The sequence below is a fragment of the Echiichthys vipera genome (genome assembly GCF_963691815.1).
Source record: "Echiichthys vipera genome assembly, chromosome: X".
NCBI lineage: Eukaryota > Metazoa > Chordata > Actinopteri > Perciformes > Trachinidae > Echiichthys > Echiichthys vipera.
In genome coordinates, this window is record NC_139825.1 from 544,966 (window position 1) to 566,803 (window position 21,838).

The 21,838-nt window shown below is 44.7% G+C and overlaps 1 protein-coding gene across 1 annotated transcript in view; it reads left to right on the forward strand.

Moving 5' to 3' along the window:
- Window positions 1–21,838, forward strand: part of LOC310965473 (dihydropyridine-sensitive L-type skeletal muscle calcium channel subunit alpha-1-like) — a 293,992-nt gene that overhangs the window by 230,478 nt on the left and 41,676 nt on the right. The window contains exons 37-38 of the mRNA XM_083939088.1: window positions 7,399–7,501; window positions 9,955–10,056. Of these exons, the coding sequence (XP_083795214.1) occupies window positions 7,399–7,501; window positions 9,955–10,056 (205 nt within the window). The remainder of the gene's footprint in view (window positions 1–7,398; window positions 7,502–9,954; window positions 10,057–21,838) is intronic.

A 21,838-nucleotide genomic window follows, 5' to 3' on the forward strand; every position in this document is an offset into this window, starting at 1 on the left:
AACTATAGACCCATATCTAACCTTCCTTTTCTCTTTAAGATCCTCGAGAAATTAGTCGCCAATCAGCTGTGTGACTTTTTACATAATAATGAGTTATTTGAGGACTTCCAGTCAGGATTTAGAGCGAATCATAGCACTGAGACAGCACTGTTAAAAATGACTAACAACCTTCTCATAGCTTCAGCCAAAGGACTTGTCTCTGTGCTTGTTCTACTAGATCTTAGTGCTGCCTTCGACACTATTGACCATCACATCCTGCTACAAAGACTGGAGCATCTAATTGGCATTAAGCTGGTTTAAGTCGTATTCATCAGATAGATCTCAGTTTGTAAATGTTAATGACAAATCCTCCATGCACACTAAAGTCAGTCACGGAGCTCCACAGGGTTCTGTCCTTGGACCGATTCTATTCACCTTATATATGCTTCCCTTAGGAAATATTATAAGGAAGCACTCCATAAATTGTTATGCTGATGGCACACAATTATATTTGTCCATTAAACCTGAAGAAACCGATCAGTTAGCTAAACTTCAAATGTGCATTAAGGAAATAAAAAGCTGGATGACCTGCAATTCTCTGACGTTAAACTCAGAAAAAAACTGAAGTTATTGTACTTGGCCCCAAAGGCCTCCGAAACTCAATAGCTAAAGATATTTTTACTCTGGATGACGTTGTGTTGTCCTCCAGCATCACAGTTAGGAATTTTGGTGTTATTTTTGATCAGGATATGTCCTTTCGATTCTCACTCAAAATTAACGACAAGGACTGCATATTTTTTAACCTGCATAATATTGCGGAAAATTAGTAACATTGTGTCTCAGAAAGATGCAGAAAAACTAGTCCATGCATTTGTTACTTCTAGGCTGTACTATTGCAACTCCTTATTATCAGGCTGCTCCAATAAGTCTGTTAAGAGTCTCCAGTTGGTCCAAAATGCTGCAGCTTGTGTACTAATTAAAACAAATCGAAGCCAACATATTTCTCCTGTATTAGCTTCTTTGCACTGGCTACCTGTAAAATCTAGAATAGGATTTAAAATCCTTCTCCTTACATAAAAAGCTCTCATTGGTCAAGCTCCGTTGTATCTTAAAGGGCTCATAGTACCCTATTACCCAACTAGATCGCTGCGCTCTGAGAATGCAGGGCCACTTGTCGTTCCTAGAGTCTCCAAAAGTAGAGTGGGAGGCAGAGCCTTCAGCTATCAAGCTCCTCTCCTGTGGAACAAACTCCCAAATGTTATTCGGGGGGCAGACACTGTCCCCATATTTAAGAGTAAACTTAAAACTTACAATCCTTTAACAATGTTGTTATTTTTTAAATGATTTTGTTCTGCTTAATGATGCTGCTATAGGCCTAGTCTGCCAGGGGATAATACTTTTCAAGATACTCTGAGCTTCTCTCCTCTCTGTCTGTATCATTCATGTCTCATCAATGCATGTTACTAATTCACTTCTTCCCTGTAGTTGTTTGTGCTTTGTCGTCTTGCAGGTCTCTGCTGATCGTGGTGGTGCATGACGCTTCCTGCTATATTATAATCTATCACCTTAGCATTGCTTGTTTCTACTATTCTGCTGTATTAACTGCCATAACATATAAGTCCTATTCACATTACTATAGATATTATTATAGTTACTGGAAGTGTGTCTGTCTCTGTCTTTGTGTCTGTCTTTGTCTCTCTCTGTCCATTGAATTGAATTAGTTGATCTCTTTTCAGGACTGTGTGGTTGTGTCTACTGTGAATGATTGACATCTTCCAGAGTCTCCTGTTAGCTTTGTTTCACCTCTTAAGGTAAAACAAAGTATATCTTTATCATTCTTATTGATAGAGGGACACTTATGACCTCATAGATCCCCATCAAATTCTGATTAAAGCCCCGTCCACCTTCAACCCAAGCAGTGGCCTGATCAGCCAGAATAACTGAAAACACCTGTGTGGGTGTTCTGCAGCTTTAAGGCAACACAAGAAACAAGGTAAACCAAGAACTTTTGTTGTCAAGTTAGTTCAAAATGTAAGGATCACATTCTTCGTCTGAATTGAAAAGTACATGATGTTACATGATCAATATCCAGTGAAAGTGGTTGAGAATTAGCGCAGGCTATTTCCAGTTATTAATGATCTGAGACAGAAGGTGCAAAAAGTTTGCCTTTTGGTTGACAAACTATACATAAACGGCAAACTTTACAGATGTGATGGACAATAACTGGGATGTCAACACGGGATGTCAACATTGGAAGAAGTCGAAGGATGATAACGTCTCAATGCTATTCCCATGGTAACACAACCACATGATGTAACTGTTCGTGACGGCAAAGTTGTAAAACGTATCCCCGTTTTAAGCTTAATTTCACAAGGTATTAATTTATTTTTTGTGTTTTATGTTATGTTTTGTTTTGTGTCTATTATGTTGGATCAGTCTTAACCACAAGGAAAATCCATGTATCTTCTGTTGTAATTCTTTATTTATTTATTTTTTCAGTAAAAAAAATGGATTGTTTTATTCAAAATATGCCTGTATAAATAGGAATTAATTCATCTCATCTAGTCTCATCTTCAACCGCTTATCCGGGGTCGGGTCGCGGGGGCAGCAGCTCTAGCAGGGGATCCCAAGGCGTTCCCAGGCCAGTGTAGAGATATAATCTCTCCACCAAGTCCTAGGTCTTCCCTGAGGTCTCCTCCCAGCTGGACGTGCCTGGAACACCTCCCTAGGGAGGCGCCCAGGGGGCATCCTTACTAGATGCCCGAACCACCTCAACTGGCCCCTTTCAACGCAAAGGAGCAGTGGCTCTACTCTGAGTTCCTCGCAGATGGCTGAACTCCTCACCCTATCTCTAAGGGAGGCTCCAGCCACCCTCCTGAGAAAACCCATTTCGGCCGCTTGCACCCACGACCTCGTTCTTTTGGTCATGGCCCAGCTTTCCTGACCATAAGTGAGGGTAGGAACGAAGATTGACAGGTACATCGAGAGCTTTGCCTTCCGGCTCAGCTCTGTTTTCGTCACAACGGTGCCGTAGAGCAACTGCAATACTTCCCCCGCTGCTCAGATTATCCAGCAAAACTCTCGTTCCATTGTGAAAGATCCCAAGGTATTTGAACTCCTTCACTTGGGGTAAGGACTCATTCCCTACCTGGAGTTTTCCTGCTGAGAGCCATGGCCTCAGATTTAGAGGTGCTGCCGTTTCACACTCAGCTGCCATCCGATCCAGTGAGTGCTGAAGGTCACTAACCGACGTAGCCATCAGGACCACATAATCTGCAAAAAACAGAGACAAGATCCAAAAGCCCACCGAACTGAAACCCCTCCCCACCACGACTACGCCTCGATATCCTATCCATGAAAATCACAAACAGGAGTGGTGACAAAGCGCACCCCTGGGGGAGGATCCAGATACAGCTCTCACTTCCAGTGTACAGAGATTGATTGGCCCAAAGTGACGCACAGTGAAGTGCACAAGTGACCCCCTCACCCAATACCCCCGTAGCATGTCCCACAGTTTGTCCAGAGGGGCCGGTTCATATGCCTTCTCCAGATCCACAAAGCACATGTAGACTGCATGGGCATACTCCCAGGCCCCCTCCAGGATTCTTGTGAGAGTAAAGAGCTGGTCTGTTGTTCCACGTCCAGGATGGAATCCGCATTGTTCCTCTTCAATCTGAGGTTGGACTATAGGACAATCCCTCCTTTCCAGCTAGGAGTAGACTTTACCAGGGAGGCTGAGTAGTGTCATACACCTGTAATTGGCACACACCCTCTGGTCCCCTTTTTTAAACAGGGGAACCACCACCCCGGTCTGCAACTCCCTTGCTACTGTCCCAGACTTCCACGCAATGTTGAAGAGACGTGTAAATCAAGACAGCCCCTCCCAACCCAAAGATTTCAGCATTTCAGGACGAATCTCATCAATCCCTGGGGCTTTGCCACTGTGGAGTTGTTTGACTACCTCAGTGACTTCCCGCCAGAGATAATGACAATGATTCCCCATCAGCCTCCAGCTCTGCCTCTACAAAAGACGGCATGTTAGTCGGATTAAGGATTTCTTCAAAGTGCTCCTTCAACCGCCCGATTACCTCATCAGTTGAGGTCACCAGCGTCCCGTCCTTACTGTAAACAGCTTGGACGGTTCACTGTTTTCCCCTCCTGAGGTGTTGAATGGTTTTCCAGAGCCACCTTGGTGCGGCCAGAAAGTCCTTCTCCATGACTTCTCCCACACCGCAGAGGCGACCCTTCTGGCCCGTCGGTACTTTGCAACTTCCTCCGGAGTCTTCTGGGATAACATATCCCGGACGGAATCCTTCTTCAGTCGGATAGCTTCCCTGACCACCGGTGTCCACCATGATGTTCAAGGGTTACTGCCCCTTGAGGCACCTAAGACTTTGAGGCCACAGCTCACCACCCCAGCTTCAGCAATGGAAGCTTTGAACATTGCCCACTCCGGTTTAATGCACCCAACCCAACCGCCACAGGAACGCCAGAAAAGCTCTGCCAGAGGTGTGAGTTAAAGATCTATCGGACAGGGGCCTCCTCCAGACATTCCCAGTTCACCCGCTCTACAGGTTTGGGCTTACCTGGTCAGTCCAGAATCTTCCCCCATCCTCTGACCCAACTCATCACCACATAGTGATCAGTTCTCTTCACTTGAGTGACCAAAACATATGGCCTCAGATCAGATGATACAATCACAAAATTGATCATCAACCTTTAGCCTAGAGTGCTCTGGTACCATGTACACAGCATCCTTATGTTCAAAAATTGTGTTCGTTATGGACAATCCGTGACTAACACAGAAGTGTAATAACAGACAATCGCTCGTATTTAGATCAGGGAGGCCGTTCCTCCCAATCATGCTTCTCCAGGTGTCTCCATCACGTGGGTGTTGAAGTCTCCCAGCGGAACTATGGAGTCCCCTACTGGAGCCCAATGCAGGACTCCATTCACGGTCTCCAAGAAGGCTGAATACTTTGAACTGCTGTTCGATGCATATGCACAAACAACAGTCAGAGTTCCCACCTACCACCTGCAGGCGTAAGGAGGCGACCCTCTCGTCCACCGGGGTGAACTCCAATAACGGGGCCCTCTGCCGGGGGTTTGTGAGTACCCCCACACCTGTCCGGCGCCTCACACCCTGGGAAACTCCAGAGAAGAGTAGGGTCCAACCCCTATCCAGGAGCACCGGGATTGTGCATGGAGGTAAGCCACACCAGATCTAACTGGTAGCGCTCCACCTTCCTCACAAGCTCCGGCTCCTTTCCCCACAGAGAGGTGACATTCCACATCACCAGAGCCAGGCTCTGCTTATCTTGGATATTGGAGGAAACTGGAAAACAGTATTACTTGTGGAAAGTCTAAGTTGTTAGTGCGCAACCCATTAAAATAAATACAAGGTGGTTAAAGGGCATTAAATTAAACAAAATTATCAACTTTTATTTAAGATTAAAATCTGCTCAGATTATTCCATATGGTACCTTTAAAAATGAGAGGATTCTTTTGACTGCCCTTTACCGTAGACACACATTTTTTACATTATTATATAAAAAAACAATTTTTTAAGATCCTTCCAAATAAAAATATATATCAAGGGGTATTGCCAATTTGGATGGATTTCATTTTTGTTTGCCTGAATCGTTTTAAACTTGATTTCATTTCTATTATGCTTGGCGATCCTACAGAGACAAATAGTAATATTACTAATCTGATAATTGTGTTAGGGAAAATATTTATTTTTAATGCTGATGATGTGGATTGATTATCAACCGATGTTATCATCTAAATTTAATAATTTATGGAATGTAAAAAGCAATGTAAGATAAAATGTTTTTGTTATTGTTCCCATGGGGCACTTGAATGTCACAGCGGCGCCTCCTTTCATCCATTGGCTGAGATCATAGGCTCCTGCTTCTTCCTGCATGTGTTTTATGTCATCTTCAGTTATCTCATGTTGTCTCTCAGCCTGTGTGGCTATCATTCCATTCACATGTATGGCTCCATGTAGGCTGAGTCCAAATAGACGTTCACTATCTTTCCCTGGGCATATTTTAGTGCTTTAGTTTATGCCTTGATTTCTACCAGTTGGGCTGAGGCTGGCTGTGGGATTATTCCACAGAACGGATTTGGTTAGGGTGGCCAAATCCTATTCTTCCTTTTTGTGTTTGGATTGGTATCTGGTATACCAGTTCACCAAGGTTCCACTGAAACAGGTCCATTGTTTCAAGCCCTGCGACGTCTTCTAGGGTTTCTTGGAGTGACTTTAGGAGTGCTAAGTGTAATTCCAGTATAAAATCATCCCAGGGTCTGTATGTTCTATTAGGGCGCACTCACACTGTCTTTCTGTCCCGGGACGAAACCGTTTTTCAGCTAAAGCCTAGTACGTTGAAGCAGTGTGAGTGCACCTGCTCCGCGCATAACTGCGGCCAGCGGGAGAGGTGGGCTTTAGCAGAGCCGTTTGCACATGTACGAGCACGAGCATGCGCATGTTTACAAGCATGAGCACCAGCCCTACGGCGGTAGCAGTATGTGCGCCTGTTCGGACATAGAAAATAGAAGGACGGACCATGCGCGGACATTTAACAACAACAACAATGGCGGTGAAAGGTTCACGTTGGTGTGATGCGGAGGTGGAGTGTTTACTGCCGATTTGGTCGGATGAAAATATTCAAAAACAGTCGACAAGACGCACAAAAACTCCGAGGTCTACGGAAAGATTTGTAAACAAATGTGTTAGCCGCAGAAAATCTACGTAGGACCCTGGGATGATTTTACACCTGAATTTTCACTTTAACACCTGGTCTCTCCAGAGCATGTTTTTACTCCAGTCATGTCTGCTTCCTGTGGCATCCTCCCATAGATCAGCTGCGCGGCCATAATTTAGATTGAGTGTCTCGCCTTCCGTCTTCTCCAGGCCCTTGAGAGCCTTCACACCTTATCAACAGGCCAGTGGCTCTCCTGCAGTTTGTTGTTCTAGTAACTGAATCCACAGATCTGCTCCTTGGGACAAGGGTGGAACCTTGGTCTCCAATGAATTATTGTGCTAGAATGGGAGATACCTTAGTGGAGCGATATCTATGGAAGTGATAATGGTTTATTTGGTGATACAAGTATGAATATTGACATGAGCAGTCTCTGTGGGTCACTTGACAATAACGGGCTCTGGTCTCTGGAAGGCAGGGTTAAATAGGCTGAAAGATTGGCTAGGTTCTCCTAGTTAACTATTCAGCACAGCTGGTAACTGCAAGCAAAGTACACAAGCAATGGGCCCTGGGCAGTCAAATTTATAAACATAAAGTTTTGTTGCTGTTTTTTATTCAGCACTTTTTCTAAATTTTAAGTCATTTATTAAATGATGATCAATGATAAAACATTATCTATGTGTGTGTGTGTGTGTGTGTGTGTGTGTTTCTTCAGAGGTTGGTCTCCATGAACATGCCTCTCAACAGCGATGGAACAGTAACCTTCAACGCCACACTATTTGCCCTGGTTAGAACTGCACTGAAAATAAAGACAGAAGGTTTGTGTTATCAACATTGCAATTGTACATTATATTTCTGCTAATCATTTTGTCTTGAATGTAGGTTTGAGATGTAGCTAGCTCATTTCCAGACAGTCAAGTAGTGTCACTCATGACCAGATGAACCGGCTAGGGGGCCCAAGGTCAAAGATTAGAGAGTTCCAATCATAGAATGTATAAAAACATTGATGTAGCATACCCGTCAGGGTCCGTTCTCTCAACTTGATCCAGTCTTACTCGCCTACGGGAGTTGCCATCTTGTCTGACTTTGACTTCCCCTCATTTCCTCTTAGCAAAAAAAGGCATTGATGTGACGTTGAGTGGGAAGGAGATAGGTCCGCATGGCTGACATACCTCGAGGAGAAGAGAGGGCCAGCGGCTAGCTGTCACTCAAGAGGCTGCGCCCCTCATTATTCATAAACTAACCTTGAAAAGAATAAAAACTAGCCTGGTACAAACCCCCCACCCTCATTGTTGTAATTGAGATATGACCTAAACATACAGACTAGAATGTTTTTTGTATGAGGCCTTAAATAGGTTTAATTATGCTGTGAAAATTGCTCTTTTGTGCAAACTACTCCTAGTAGACACTCAGTTTTTGGCACTTCCGTATTGGATCAACCAGGAAGTCGATATAGTGGGGTCTCCAATTAGCAATTAAGTTTTTAACACAGAGGCCATCTTCTCTACAAGTCTTTAATAATAACAATAATAATAATAATAATAATAACAAGTGCCTATGATTTATGTTTTTATAATAACTATGCAATTAAATGACAATGTGAAAACAGTTTGAACGGGTTATCTGGTAGTAATGAACTTTATTGTGAGTTTCAGCTCATTGTTTAGCGGTCTGGCCCACAATTTCAGGGCAGTGTTTTGCCACCAATCCTGTTTGTGGTATTCAAGGATAGGATATTAAGGCGTAGTTGTGGTGGGGAGGAAATGCAATCCGATGGCCTGGAAATCTCATCACTGCTTTTTGCAGTTGATGTGGTCCTGATGGCGTCACCGATCTGTAATCTTCAGCACTCGATGGATTTGTTTGCAGCAGTGTGTGAAGCAGCTGGGATGAGGATCAGCACCTCTGAATTTGAGGGCTGGTTCTCAGCAGGAAACTGATGGATTGCCTATTTGTGTGAAGGAGTTTAAGTACCTCAGGGGGACAAAAAGAGCTGAGCCAGAAGGCAAAGAGAGAGACCAGAGTGGGGACTGTTGGAGTGAGCATTCAGCTGGATGTGGCAGGCTTACCAAAAAAGAGTATGTATGGGGGGGAGGGATATATGTCCATCTGGCTGACGTTTACTGAATTAGCCACATTAGCACCACCACCCCGGAGCTCGGCTAACCGAACACGCTACTAGGTAAACGGGTGTTGGAGTCAATGTTGAGATGTTTTTTCTGGGACCGGGAGGGAATGGGAGTCCTTTTTTTATTTTGATACGGGAACGGCGGTAGCAGGATTTTTTAGAGGGTAAAGACATGGTAGGTCAGTCTCTAGCGGAGAACACAGGAGTCAAGTGCAGGCACTCTCGTGTCAGTCTTTAGGGGAGAACACACTGGCTCCGGGAGTCAAGTTCAGGCATCCAGCATTTATGGTATATGATTTAAACTGATGTTCAACACAGTACCATGCCCATAGACTGTAAAACACCGACCCTTACAGCCAAAATACGGCATGTGCTCCAGATTAGCACCTAGTGTATGTGCCATCGATAGTAGGCTCTATTACAAGTCGTGGTGCAAGGGCAGCTATTTACTTAGCATATCAGAGCTAAATGGTCAGGTTCCTAAACCATCTGTTGGTACAGTGGATCAAGGAGCAAACCACCTTGTCACTTATGATAACACCACCACACGAATGGCCGCGGTCCAGGTCAAGGTTTTGGAGTAAGTGTACTAATCCTGACAACTAGCCTCCGAGGAGAAGTGAGAGCCAGCAGCTAGCTGACACTCAAGAGGCCGTATCCCAGTCATAAACCTTAACCTCCAATAAAAAAAAAAAAACTAGCCTGGTACAAAAACATTCCCCCCTCTCAGTGTTTTCATGGAGATATGACCTAAACATACAGACTAGAATGTTTTTTTTGTACCAGGCCTTAAATAGGTTTACTTATGCTGTAAAACAGTCTTTTTAAAATGGGGGTTGATGAGAAATTGCTCTTTTATTAAACCTGCCCCTAGTGGACAATTTTTGGCACTTATTGGATCAACAAGGAAGTTGCTGTGGTGGAGGCTTGTACCAATGCCACTTGACACAAGAAATAAAAAGACAATAACATTTGTTTTCCTATGAAGTGACCAGTGAATCTACATTTACATACATTTTGCTACATTAACACTGTTTATTGAGGTACATTACCAATCCAATATTTGATTGTCTTGAATATCAGTAATTTCCTTACATTATCTTTTCATTGTCCTCTCATTGTTATGCTTCTTCCATTGGCCAGGTGATTTTGAACAAGCCAACGAGGAGCTGAGGGGAATTATCAAGAAGATCTGGAAGCGCACCAGTATGAAACTTCTTGATCAAGTCATCCCACCTATAGGAGGTCAGATTTATTGACGACTAAGATATTTTTACTGGTTTTAGTACAGGGCCAATTGATTAATTTTCATCCAAAAAGATCATATTTGGTTGTTTCATTGAGGCTATGTTCGTTTTATTTTGACAAACTGTATGTCATTGTATGATGCAACAAAAGCAAAATGTAAACAAATGTTTACATATTAAAATGCAAGACTGTTCAAACTAGCAACGGCACCATGATAAGCTAACAAAAAGAAGGCTTATTATTTCCAATTTGGTGAACCAAACCTAACTCGTTCTACCCATCAATTAATTAATTCAGTTCAATTCTATGACTTATTTATGATTTACAGATACCCAACAATTCCCCCATAAGCAGCAACAAGTTGCACTAGAGTTAAGATTATCTGGCTGAGCCATAGCCTAGCCTTGGCCGGGCTCCTAATCATAATGCTAATTATTTTTTATTAAAGGTTATTATGACTATATATATATATATATATATATATATATATATATATATCAAGTAACAAATGTGTAAAAAGTTGCAATGCAATAAAACAAAACAGGTGTCATGTCCACTCACACACTTTACCCCAGGACTGCTTTCATGTGTGTGCATTATTATCTTAAAAGTGCAAAATGGATCTTGAAGATGCTAAAACAATAAAAACAGGAGTATTAACATTGAGCAAGTTTGGAGGAAAGTCTGAGGTATGGAACCATTTTAAATTAGCTATTGACAATGACTACATATGTGTCATATGTGTGTATATGATCGAATGATACGATTTGCGGTGACAGCTGCATTACTAGAAGAATTACGACTGATTATGGTTTTATGGCTGTGGGTATTATAATAATTAAAACTAATAATGATATATTTGAATAATAGTAATAATAGCAGCAGGAAGCGTCATGCAGGACCACGGCAGCAGGCACCACCACAATCAGCAGAGACCTCCAAGACAACAAAGTACAAACAAATCCGGGGAAGCGGTGAAGTTAGTAACATTCACACAGTATTAATGTGACACGAATGAAAGATAGAGAGGAGAGAAGCTCAGAGTATCACAGGAACACAGGATAATAGTCTGACACAGTCTCCTGTCAGACTATTCCTATACAATATACAGTTGCGAAAACAAATGGCACCAAAAATCTGTAAAGAGTCCTTTCCTTTCATAGCAAGCCATCAATCACAACACAATTAACAGCGACATTGTTTACAGTTGTAAGTGCAACCCGCGTTCCACAGATGATTGTTCATTTCTGGACTAATGTGAACTTCCAATTTTAATCAAGACAAGGCCTGAAAGCCTGCCACACGGCCCTTTGTTCCTGACCGCATTACCAAAGACAAAGAACTGCCATGTGACCCAGCAGGATCACACAGGTCACACCCAGGTGTGAAAACTTTCCCAAGGACCCATACTGTCAGCTACCATTGGTCAAAAGTCTGACCCTGACTGATGACATCACAATGTCTATATATCTAGAGGTACGTCCACACAACAACCTTTTTTTTCTCTGTCGTTCTTAAAAAGTTTTCCATCCACATAGCCTCGGCTCAAGAAAAATCTGCATCCACACAGGCTCCTATAATGCCGGCTGTGTATAGACGGTCGGCCAAAACAATACTTAAGTTGTGCGGTTACAGGAAAACGTGTCTTTGAAGGAGCTGGTCATTGATTTTGGGAGGTCCAGACCAAGAACGCGACCAGTCCTGCTAGAGGGAGCTGAGGTGGAGGCTGTAGACTCATCTACATTGTGGGGGGCAGCATATCCAAGAAGGTCTCCTTCGGACTGGATAAACTGATCAGACGGACCGGCTCTGTGGTCGGCATGAAACTGGACTCACTGGTGATGGTGGCAGAGAGGAGGACACTGGACAAACTGCTGGACATTATGGACAATGCCAGCCACCCCCTGCACACCGTCATCAGCAACCAGCAGAGCCTGTTCAGTGGAAGGCTCTATACATTTACATATACATTTGTTTGTGTTTGAAATATATCTGTTTATTTAATATTACACAAAGATGAATTTGCCAACATCTTCTAGGAAAGAATCTCCCAAATCTTTCAACCGACTAAGACTATTACATTAATTGGTGCATAACCCCAAATTAATTGTTTTGTATATTTCATGAGACTTTTATATTAGCTGTCACTTAGAACATGGTGCCCTGGTGTTTTTACTAGAGTCGTTTCATGACTCTAACCTCCCCACCCCCCCACCCCCAGCTTCTCTGAAGTGGTACAGCCTTTAAAGTTTCTTGTCTCTTGCCTTTTTGCATAGGAGTTTGCTCTGTGTAGCTTTTTCCCTGGATTTGAACTAGCCATAGTTAGTCTTCTTTATTTATTTGTGAATATTGAGGCATAAATAATAATGGAAGTAAGAGACAACATGAATCTGCACTGAAGAACAGAAGAAGAGACAACAGAGAGATGACACATCCCTTGGTCGTAAGTCTGTATTTATTTGTTTTGCTAAAGTAGCTCGTAGCTAACGTCAGCCAGCGAGGCTAGGTTACCTAGCAATTGAATTTGATGTAGCTCTTCGCCAAAAACTATATAATCTAGATTTTCACAATGCATGTGGCACGTTTACAAAGTTGACAGCTGTCAACTTTAGATGACAAATGTCAGATATTCTGTACCTTATATGAAGTCTAACTAAACTCTAAATAACTAAATTCTAGTAAGCAGTCTGTGTACAGTTCACTGCTGCAGTCCGAACTTTTCTACAAACTGTGACACAACAAGATTTCAATTCAGTTTAATTGTATAAATAGTGCAAAATCATGGCACTTAACATATAGAGTAGGTAAAGACCATACTCTACATACTAATTTATGATTATTGACCAGCTATAAGAGGGGCATATAAATTAACCAAGACATAAGAAAAATGAGAATTATTTCAGAACTTTTATTTAAGGCATATGCATGTAATATATACATTACTTAAAATAGGCATGCATGCAGTTTGCGGAATGCTGAAAATACAAACAATGTTTAGTTGGTTGGACAAAAATGCTATGATTGTTTTGTTTTATGTGTATGATTAGAGTACATCCATATTTAAGGAATTTGTCTATGTTAATAAATTAATATATAGTTTATTCCAATTATCCTATCATGGTGAAATACACAGGCTACTAGATAGCTATGACATATAAAGTGTTTTTCAGATGAACAGAAAACTTAAGCTGATGCATATGAAAATAATTTAGGTCACTTGTGTTTTGGTATTTTTATTTAGCTTTTCCCAATACATTTTTTTCAAAACTATTCCCAGGGTCAATGCTAGAATATGTTCAAGGAGCAAAACACCATCAGGAGGAAAATTCGGATCATGAGCCATCCACAAGTAGTCAAGCAAGCAGCTAACAACCATAGACTCCTGAACAACTCCAGCAACTGTCCATTGTATCTCAAGCCTTCAGTTCACTACAATGCTGTGATGAACCATCCTCAGGTACAGCTACAAAGACATTTCCCTAAGGGCATATTCAAATAAATATTTTATGAGGACACATTGTGTAATGTATTATTTAATTTAGATATTTTCATAGTTATATGTTTATTTCATCTTCTCATCTCATCTTATCTTCAACCGCTTATCCGGTGTCAGGTCGCAGGGGCAGCAGCTCTAGCAGGGGACCCCAAACTTCCCTTTCCTGGGCCACATTAACCAGCTCTAACTGGGGGATCCCGAAGCGTTTCCAGGCCATTGTGGAGATATAATCTTTCCACCTAGTCCTTGGTCTTCCCCGAGGCCTCTTCCCAGCTGGACATACTTGGAACACCTCCCTAGGGAGGCGCCCAGGGGGCATCCTTACTCGATGCCCAAACCACCTCAACTGGCTCCTTTCAACGCAAAGGAGTAGCGGCTCTACTCCGAGTTCCTCACGGATGGCTGAACTTTTCACCCTATCTCTAAGGGAGACTCCAGCCACCCTCCTGAAAAAACGCATTTCGGCCGCTTGTACCCGTTCTTTCGGTCATGACCCAGCTTTCATGACCATAGGTGAGGGTAGGAACAAAAATTGACCGGTAGATCAAGAGCTTTGCCCTCTGTCTCAGCTCTCTTTTCGTCACAACGGTGCAGTAGAGCGACTGCAACACTGCCCCTGCTGCTCCGATTCTCCGGCCAAACTCACGCTCCATCGTCCCCTCACTCGTGAACATGATCCCCAAGTGCTTGAACTCCTTCACTTGGAGTAAGGAGTCATTCCCTACCTGGAGTAAGCAATCCACCGGTTTCCTGCTAAGAGCCATGGCCTCAGATTTAGAGGTACTGATCCTCATCCAAGCTGTTTCACACTCGGCTGCGAACCGATCCAGTGAGTGCTGAAGGTCAATGACCGACGATGCCATCAGGACCACCCTCCCCACCATGACTACGCCTCAATGTCCTGTCCATAAATATCACGAACAGGATTGGTGACAAAGCGTACCCATGGCGAAGGCCAACCCCCACCGGGAATGAATCCGACTTACTGCCAAGGATCTGGACACAGCTCTCGCTTTGGGTGTACAGTGATTGGTTGGCCCAGAGAAGTGACCCCCTCACCCCATACTCCCGCAGCACCTCCCACAGTATCTCCGGAGGGACCCGGTCATATGCCTTCTCCAGATCCACAAAGCACATGTAGACTGGATGGGCATACTCCCAGGCCCCCTCTGGGATCCTTGTGAGGGTGAAGAGCTGGTCCGTTGTTCCACGTCCAGGACGGAATCCGCATTGTTCCTCTTCAATCTAAGTTTGGACTATAAGACGAACCCTCCTGGAAAGATATACTTTACCAGGGAGGCTGAGTAGTGTCATACCCTTGTAATTGGCACACACCCTCCGGTCCCCCTTTTTTAATAGGGGAACCACCACCCCGGTCTGCCACTCGTTTGGCACTGTCCTAGATTTCCACACAATGTTGAAGAGACTTGTCAACCAAGACATTCCCTCCAAACCAAAAGCTTTCAGCATTTCTGGACAAATCTCATCAATCCCTGGGGCTTTGCCACTGTGGAGTTGTTTGACTACCTCAGTGACTTCCGCCAGAGATATTGACAATGATTCCCCATCAGCCTCCTACTCTGCCTCTACAACAAGGGGGGTTTTAGTCGGATTAAGGAGTTCCTCAAAGTGCTCCTTCCACCGCCCGATTACCTCATCAGCTGAGGTCACCAGCGTCAGGTCCTGACGGTTCCCCGTTCCCCCTCCTGAGGTGTCGAATGGTTTTCCAGAAGCACCTTGGTGCTGCCCGAAAGTCCTTCTTCATGAATTCTCCGAACTCCTCCCACACCCGCTGCTTTGCCTCTGACACAGCAGAGGCTGCAGCCCTTCTGGCCCGTTGGTACCTTGCAACTGCCTCCGGAGTCTTCTGGGATAACATATCCCGGAAGGCCTCCTTCATCAGTCAGACAGCTTTCCTGACCACCGGTCTCCACCACAGTGTTCAAGGGTTACCGCCCCTTGAGGCACCTAAGACCTTGAGGCCACAGCTCACCACTGCAGCTTCAGCAATGGAAGATTTGAACATGCCCCCCACCTCCACAGGGTGCCAGAAAAGCTCCGCCGGAGGAGTGAGTTGAAGATCTCTTGGACAAGGGCCTCCTCCAGACGTTCCCAGTTTACCAGCACTACTCGTTTGGGCTTACATGGTCTGTCCAGAATCTTCCCCCATCCTCTAACCCAACTCATCACCAGATGGTGATCAGTTGACAGCTCTGCCCCTCTCTTCACTCAGCTGAGGCAGATATGTGCAGAGCTGACAAAGGTCCATCAGTACAGATGCCCACCTGGTAGCAAGAGTGAGCCACCAGCTCATTCCATGGTATATATATTAATGAATGGTTCAGCTCCACAGTGTGCTCGCTCTGTCATACATGCACTTTCTTGCATAGACACTGATGGTTCAAGACCACCACCTCAAGAGCAGAACGTTTCGGGATACAGTGGTGCTCAGTCTTGCTATCATCTACCACACAACAAGAGCAAGCCTTTCTACCACATAACCTACAACGAACCCCCAAGCAGGTCAGTGGTGCATGGCATTATGGCTAAACAAGTGAATGCCATGCACAAGAAAAATATTCCATTCTCCAGTTACTTCCCAACACTTCCTATGTGTATGTTGTAATTTTACTGTCCAAAACTGAACTCAGTATGAGCAAAGCTTTCATTTGAGCCTAGTCTTAAGGCTCTATGACGATTTTGAAAAATTGACATTTAACAAGCCAAAAATTGTCACCCTTCTTGAATTTTAAGGTCAAAATAAGGTCAAATCAATAAATCTACATCACTTCTGACTCTAAACCATTAAGACGATCGTTCAGCTCAAGGCTGAGAATGTTTAATGTTCAAGGACATTATCCCAATCCTTGGTGCTTTCCACCAACAGATGTCCTACATCTATGCTATCTACAAGAGATCCAAGGGCTCTGGAATGGCAGACACTCTGATTACAGCAGGGGTAGTAGTGGAGGGTTCGGTAGACCAAGCACTACGAGGGAAGCACTGCAGGCACGGCATGCGCTGCATCCAGCTCTGGAGAGAGGCTCTAATCGATAAACGACTGGCAAGTATTCTTGAGCATGAAGAGATATCAGAGGATATTAAGGAGAATCTCCAGACCCTGTACAATGCACTAACTGAAACTCAGGAAAGGCTCTTCAGAAAGCTTACAAGGATCTCGAGGAGGATAGGGATGTAAAGGAGCTGCACAACAGAGTTTAAGAGAAACCTGGTACAGACATATGGGACTTTTGGGTCTCCTGGAGATGACAGACCCACTTGTACAATGTCTTGATGATGTCATGCAAGAAATGGTACAGTGTACCTACTGTCAACATACTACATGCTGCCTGGACTGATGGCGTATGACAACCATGATTATGGAAGGTGGTTTCCAGATTACTGGGCAATGCTCTCTTCGCTGTCAGATGAGAAAATGGCATTCTTCAACATTCACTTCACCCAGTCAATGACCGGGCTACTGTACTCATCTCAGCCACTCGACCTTTGGATAGAAACAACTATGAATCTAAACTTGAAGCTAAAGCTAGAATGGATTCAGATTCTACAGAATGACAAGCAACCGTTCTCAACAACAAGAAATGCAAACAATGTTGCAAGGGTGAAGTTTACTGTGAAGCAGAGCCTCAAGTGCCAGCGCTGCCATAGAAAGCATGTTGAATGCCAGCCAGCAAGGGTGAAGAAGGATGAGCAGGCAGTTCAAGACCTGCTGGCATGCATGGAGTATTTTGAAGCTGAGCCCTTTGACATCTTTTCACCTACACTGAGGTTGCTACAGTCAGACCTGGTCGCCTCACCAGAATTAGTGCTTGGCCTAAAGCATAATGTTCACAAAAACCAAGCCTCTCACTACAACCATCCACAGGAATAAGAGGCAGAATTTTTTTGGAGAAATGATGTGCACCATATGGTGCTCATATGAAGGTTGCCAATATGGGGAGATCAGGGCTGGCAGCCCTAGTGGACCTTGTAGAGGGATCAGGGATGTTCCAACTTGAGTCAGCCCTTAAGAGAAGAGTGACTCAGGAGTACCTTTCACTCTACAATGTAGATGGGTCAATGCGTAAGACTGTGAAGAGCAAGTTGTTAGAACTCTTCAAGCTAGACCCAGTAAGTGAAAAACCAAGAGACCACGTAAGCCTTGTGGACATGGGGCTGTTCTGGTGGCTTGCCACTCCTACGCCTGAAGACCTGGAGTCTCGGAAGTGGGACGGCTCAGAGTACCACTGGTGTGACTACTTGGATAAAATCTGTGCTTTGATCTTCTCACGCTATGAGAACGCATACCTCATCATCCTTGTCAATGACATATATGACCTTCCTTTCAGCGTCAGGGAGGATGAGCATGATTATAGGGCAGCAAAACATCCAAATGGCCCAAATGTTTTCCCCAAGCTCGAAGACAGGTTCCCAGGTGCCGCTGTGTTCAACCAACTCATGGTTAATTCAGGAAACAAGGTCAGACTGCAGAAGCTTGTTAAGGAACAGCTCAAATCTTTCATAAAGATGCCTATTTTTGCCATCTCCTTTATTTGTGTGATTTATTTATTAATTTATTTTTTCGTGATACTCTCTGCCATGCAAGTGAAATACAGTATTCGATGGCAGCCTGGAAGAGGCTGTGCCACTTGGCAAGGCCACGCCCCCTCCCGGTTCACACCCTCCCCGGCTGGTCGGAAAAGAAGGCCAGTAAGAAGAGGGAATGGACCGAATAGGACCATGCCTGTGATGCAGAGGCAATTGGAGGACATGCATAAGACCAATGAAAGCATGACTGCAAACCTGCAACGCCTTTTAGATTTACCATGTCCCTTGCTGCCTCAGACCATTTGGATAAGACCTACAGCTCCGGCTGTGGCTCCTCTAAGCAGGTGTATGTGTATGACATTGGTGAAGAAAACGGTGAAGCTGGCGCTGCCTACCAGATCGAAACCCTAGGAGCCGGGGGCCAACTCCTTTGTCTGTGTACCATGATATGGTTACACACTTGCAGAGCGCTTTAGCTCACCGAAGGGAAGCTGTGGCCCCCGGTCTGCTCTTAGTGATGCTTCAATGCATGGCCTTGATCGTGTGGCCAGTATAGGCCCAACCTTTGCACTGCTGGCTGGGTCCTCTTCCACGAGCAGCCCTGTCCAACACCCAGATAAAAGGTTTCACACCACTGATGGTTTTGTGGTTAAGGCTTATCACTCTATGGCTAGGCCTCTAGGCTGGCAAACACCAATGCCTTTCTGCTAGTGTATTTGGAGGGTCCGAGTCGCGACTTAGAATCCAAAAGCCCTGCTGACCTCCTGTCGGAGATGATTAAGGTTGTGGACACGGTGATCCAGGGCGCCGGTGCTCAGGCTAAGTCTCATCTCATCTTCACCCGCTTATCTGGGGTCGGGTCTCGGGGGCAGCAGATTTATCAGGGGACCCCAAACTTCCCTTTCCAGGGCCACATTAACCAGCTCTAACTGGGGGATCCCGAGGCATTGCCAGGCCAGTGTGGCTATATAATCCCTTCCCCTGGTCCTGGGTCTTCCCAGAGGCCTCCTCCCAGCTGGATGTGCCTGGAACACCTCCCTAGGGGGCATCGTTACTAGATGCCCGAACCACCTCAACTGGCTCCTTTCAACGCAAAGGAGCAGCGGCTCTACTCCAAGTTACTCACGGATGGCTGAACTCTGGTTCAGTCAGTCTGGTTTGCCAGATTCAGAACAAGCTGCTGTCTTGGAGGCCCAGATAACTCCTGGGAAGGTTTTTGGGCCAGCAGCGGAGGCTGCACTGGATGATGCCCAGGAGGTCAAGCAGCGTACACGGTTGTTGCAGCTGCCTAGACAGTCAAGATCGGCGTCTTGTGGACCTCCAGGAGGGTGTCCTCGCTTTCAGGACAGAGCTCCTCCCGTGGCTCTGGAAAAGGGGGACGGGGGTTCCCCCGCAGCAGTCCCGAGTCCAGGAATGTTTTTTCCCATGCTCACAGGGTTGTGTCAATAGGGGGTCTGCCAAGGCTTTCCAACACTCCTAACTGTGTTCCCTTCCTGACGCCAGCTTTTTCCATCACTCACCTCAATGCTTGGTGTCAATGCACCTCTTGTCCCTGGGTGCTCAATAGTTGGAGTTGGGGTACTGCCTGCAATTCAGGGTCCGGCCTCCTCGCTTCTGCGGGATCCTGGAAACAAAAGTAAGGGACAAATCTTGTACCGCTGTTCGCTGGCCAGCGCGATTTCTGCCTTACTGGAGAAGGGAGCAATATGGCCCCTGTCTCCAGAGGAAGTGACTGTATTTTTTTTATCCAACTACTTCCTTGTGCCCAAGCACAGCGGTGGTTTCCGCCCGATTATAGACTTGAGGAGCTTAAACAAGTTCCTCAAGGTGCTCCCATTTCAGATTCTAAGGTTGAGGGCATTGTTTCATGCCATAAGGATAGACCATTTGGTAACAAAAGTGGACCTTCGCGTTGCCTATTTTCACATTCCCATCAGTCAAGATCACAGCAAGTTCCTCTGGTTTTCTTTCCAGTCACATGCCTTCAAGTACAATGTCCTTCCCTTCAGCATGTCCCTGTCTTCAAGGACATTTACGAAGTGCATGGACGCTGCACTTATCCCCCTGCGTCAGCAGGGCACCCGAGTATACAATTATTTTGATGACTGGCTAGTGTGAGCACCATCAGAGGGTTTAGTGCAAGGCCACACAGATGCCTTGCTGGCACAGTTGGTTGCACTTGGGCTGCACCTGAATGTAAAGAAGAGCTGCCTGCTGCCAGCCAGGTCAGTAGTGTATCCGGGTCTAATCCTGGACTCTGTCACCATAACAGCATGCCTCACACAGAAGAGGAGGAATGCAATAACGGAGTGTGTCACACACTGCATTTCAAGCAGGTCAGTGTCAGCGCTGCAGTGTCATAGAATGTTGGGGCTCCTTGCTGCTGCCGCCCAGGTGGTGCCTTTGGGGTTGCTGCACACATGCTCACTCCAATTATGGTTTGGTCAACAAAAGGTCCACCTGCCCAGGGACATGTGGAGAACGCTCAACTTGCCTTGCAGGTGCCTCCAAGTCCTCCTTTCTTTGGGCCACGGAAGCTGACCTCTTTCTTTCGATCATGACCCAGCTTTCATGACCATAGGTGAGGGTAGGAACGAAGATTGACCGGTAGACCGAGAACTTTGCCTTTCGGCCTAGCTATCTTGTGAGTGATTATTTTCATTGTCATGCACCCCAAATAGGAAATTACTTCTAAATCATGAGTGAAGTGTCCGATGAATGTGGGAATGCTTGGCTTCTGTCTATTTTATTTGGCACTAAACACAAACTTTAGAAAAACAATACAATCAAGGTACAGTGTGTACCTTGTTGCAAAAAAGGTTTTTAATATTGTCACATATTAAGGTAAAGAGGCTGCAAATTCCCTGTTTAATCCAGTGCTACTATGCCTGTGATGCAAGATGTTGCACTAGCTAGCTAGAAGCGCAGAATAATATTATTAGATTACATGCTCAATTCTCCTCCGGGGACACATATTGGACCTGTAGAAATGAAGCAGGTTGCAGTATTACCTGTTGTTGATCGAGTTAAATAACTTAAACTTAACCACATTTGCTATTATTCACAAAAAGGCCACAGATTTTATAAATGATCACACTGACATGGTCGAAAGCCAACATAATTGCAACCCAAGAGTAAGCATTAGATCATTCAGTGTTCCTCATGTTAAAGGTAAAATAGCAAGAAATTATTTTTTTCTATATTTCTTCTTTGTTTTGTATGTTTCTATGTAATGTGTTTGTTATTTCAATCAAGGACCACTTTGGAATTTAAAAACACTTATTTCCATATTTATATGTCATTGTGCTATCATGTCCACACAAATCACCTCCAATGTATCTCAGATAAAATGGATGAAGCAAGTCACATCTGCGTATTTGGGCTGTTCATGGCTAGATGCAGACTTAATTTAGGTTCATAAGTCTATGAGAACACTAGTACAGACAGTTCAGGTGCCTGTATGGAAACAAATGTTTTATCATTTTGACAAATGTTTTATCATTTTGACAAATTAAAATGTAATTTTCATTAATTTCATATAGAGCCCCTGCTCCTTTGCGTTGAAAGGAGCCTTTGAGGTGGTTCGGGCATCTAGTAAGGATGCCCCCTGGGCGCCTCCCTAGGGAGGGGTTCCAGGCAAGTCCAGCTGGGAGGAGGCCTCGGGGAAGACCCAGGACCAGGTGGAGAGATTATATCTCCACACTGACCTGGGAACGGGAAAAGGAAGTTTGGGGT